Raw genomic sequence first — 2309 nt, 5'->3', positions numbered from 1 at the left:
TATGGTACTAACTAATTCAATTATCCTTTGGATATCTTCTTGTTCTGCGATACTAATTAATTTTTGGTATCCTTTGGTCCTTTTTACTTGCTCTAAAGATTTATTTTTGATTTACATTTTCTATTTACAGAAGATTGATTTTATAAATTTGTCTTAAGAGTTGTATAGAGCAATAGGTTTGAATCGGACCGACTCATTGTAACCTACTGGGAACTACAGAAAGTAATTTGCTTATGGATTGATGATCATTGAATATCATACCACTCCCTCCATCTGAAATTATATGTCGCCATTTGACCGGACACGATATTTAAGAAATAGGCATTGACGTTTCTAAAGTTACTAAATTACCCCTCTTAAAAAAGTATTGGACCACTAGGTACTTTTATTAAATTTCACAATAATTAAAAAAATGCAACAGAGACTACAGTATTAAAGAAAAATCTACTAAAAATATACACCACCTACATAACTGGCTGTCTCTTTTGCAAAGAGTTAAGTAGTCCAAATCAGTGTATCGCTTTAATTTAAAATTTTTCTCTCATTTTCTCTATCAACAATTTAGAAAAATTTGTTATTGCAAAATTCAATTTTCTAGAAAATAGGACCAATTTGCCGGCATGCACGGAATTTCAACGAAAAATTTACATTTCTGATTTGATTTTGCTTTCAATTTTTGGGCACTAAACCTACTTTTTATTTGAATTTTTAGCAAATGGTTATTTTGTGGCGCCAAATCTTCTTTTCATTTGAGAGATGTTCTTTTGTATCTTCTGGTTACTATATCCTTTCTTTTGTATTGGATAATTTCCAAATTGTTCCTTTTATCTCCACTCTTATTTTTACCATTACTCTAAAGGTGAGGTTTGTCGTACCTATAGACTCAACCTTCAGAAATAAATGATTGAAATTAGAAGAAAGTCAAGAAACTACAAAGTTTCTTTTGAATAAAAGTAAGGAAGGAAGTCTTAAATACGGATCTATAACACAAGCTGCGATGTTGTTCAAGAAATCAATAAGAACTATTCAGCGCATTTGGAAACAATGTCAATCATCAGTTGATAATGGTATGTCGTCGTTAGATGTGTCTCTAATACTTACAGGTAAATTTGGAAGAAAACGGATTGGAGTCGACATTAATCAAGTCAAAGAAATTCCACTTTGTCGTCGAACAAATATTCGATCTTTGGCTTTTGCGATGAACATGGCAAAATCAACCGTCTTTCGGCGTGTGAAAGATGGAACTCTTCGGCCACATTCTAATTCCATCAAGCCTCAGTTAGCCGAAGGAAACAAAAAGGTACGACTTCAATACTGCCTCTCAATGATTGATCAGAATACAATGCACATTAATCCCATGTTTATGAATATGTTTAATTATGTTCATATCGACGAAAAGTGGTTTTTTTTGTCCAAAAAAGTTGAAAGGTACTACCTGCTTCCTGGAGAGCATGAGCCAGATCCGTATCGTTCCTCCAAAAGTAAAAATTTTATTCCAAAGGTTATGTTTATGGCTGCTGTAGCCCGTCCTCGATTTGATGAAAATGGAATTGAGTTGTTTTCTTGAAAAATAGGTATTTTTTTCGTTTGTAGTTAAGGAACCAGCTAAGCGGAATAGATAAAATCGAATAGCAGGAACTATGGAAACAAAGTCCATTCAGTCAGTAACTAAAGATATCACTAGAGCTTGCTTGATAGAGAAAGTTCTTCCTGCTATTAGAGCAAAATGGCCAGCTTTCGATTCAAATAATCCTATCTTTTTACAACAAGATAATTCAAGGCCACATATTGGTAACAATGATTTGGAATTTATTGAAGCTACCCAACAAGATGGATTTGACATTAGATTGTGTTTTCAACCATCGAACAGTCCAGATATAAATGTTTTAGATCTTGTTTTTTTTAGAGCAATCCAAAGTCTTCAATATCAAAAGGGCCCTAAAAATGTTGATGAGTTAGTGGAAGCAGTGGAAAGATCTTTTGATGAAATGAAAGCGAAACAACTCAATCATCTATTTCTTACTTTACAATCTTGTATGATTGAGGTGATGAAAGATAGTGGCGGCAATAATTACAAAGTGCCTCATTTGAACAAAAATGGACTAGAAAGAGAAGAAAACCTTCCTCTCCAACATCATTGTGATATTGATATCGTCAATAAAGATTTGGCTCTACTTCAACAATGATATGATTTATTATTATGGTAAAGCTCTTTATTTTGAAGTTGGAATGGTTTTTTTGCAAGTAGTATGTAGAAGTACTGTACTACTTTTGTGTATAGCCGTAGTGATCATCATGTAACTTTTACA

General features: G+C 33.0%; 2 protein-coding genes across 2 annotated transcripts; both read left to right on the top strand.

Moving 5' to 3' along the window:
- The first annotated feature begins 997 nt into the window (after window positions 1–997).
- Window positions 998–1567, top strand: LOC124893259. The gene has a single exon (XM_047404315.1). It carries the CDS (start codon window positions 998–1000, stop codon window positions 1565–1567), a length of 570 nt encoding a protein of 189 aa, XP_047260271.1.
- A 73-nt stretch (window positions 1568–1640) lies between these two features.
- Window positions 1641–2186, top strand: LOC124893260. Its single transcript, XM_047404316.1, has one exon. The coding sequence runs from the start codon at window positions 1641–1643 to the stop codon at window positions 2184–2186; it is 546 nt and encodes a 181-aa protein (XP_047260272.1).
- Window positions 2187–2309: the final 123 nt, after the last annotated feature.

This window comes from Capsicum annuum, unplaced genomic scaffold, assembly GCF_002878395.1.
Source record: "Capsicum annuum cultivar UCD-10X-F1 unplaced genomic scaffold, UCD10Xv1.1 ctg56592, whole genome shotgun sequence".
Lineage (NCBI taxonomy): Eukaryota > Viridiplantae > Streptophyta > Magnoliopsida > Solanales > Solanaceae > Capsicum > Capsicum annuum.
The sequence above is the reverse complement of the archived record's forward strand: the minus strand, read 5'-3'. Positions and strand labels throughout refer to the sequence as shown.

Coding starts and splice junctions, on each gene's coding strand:
- LOC124893259 (XM_047404315.1), top strand. CDS start 998: ATGTTGTTCAAGAAATCAATAAGAACTATTCAGCGCATTTGGAAACAA.
- LOC124893260 (XM_047404316.1), top strand. CDS start 1,641: ATGGAAACAAAGTCCATTCAGTCAGTAACTAAAGATATCACTAGAGCT.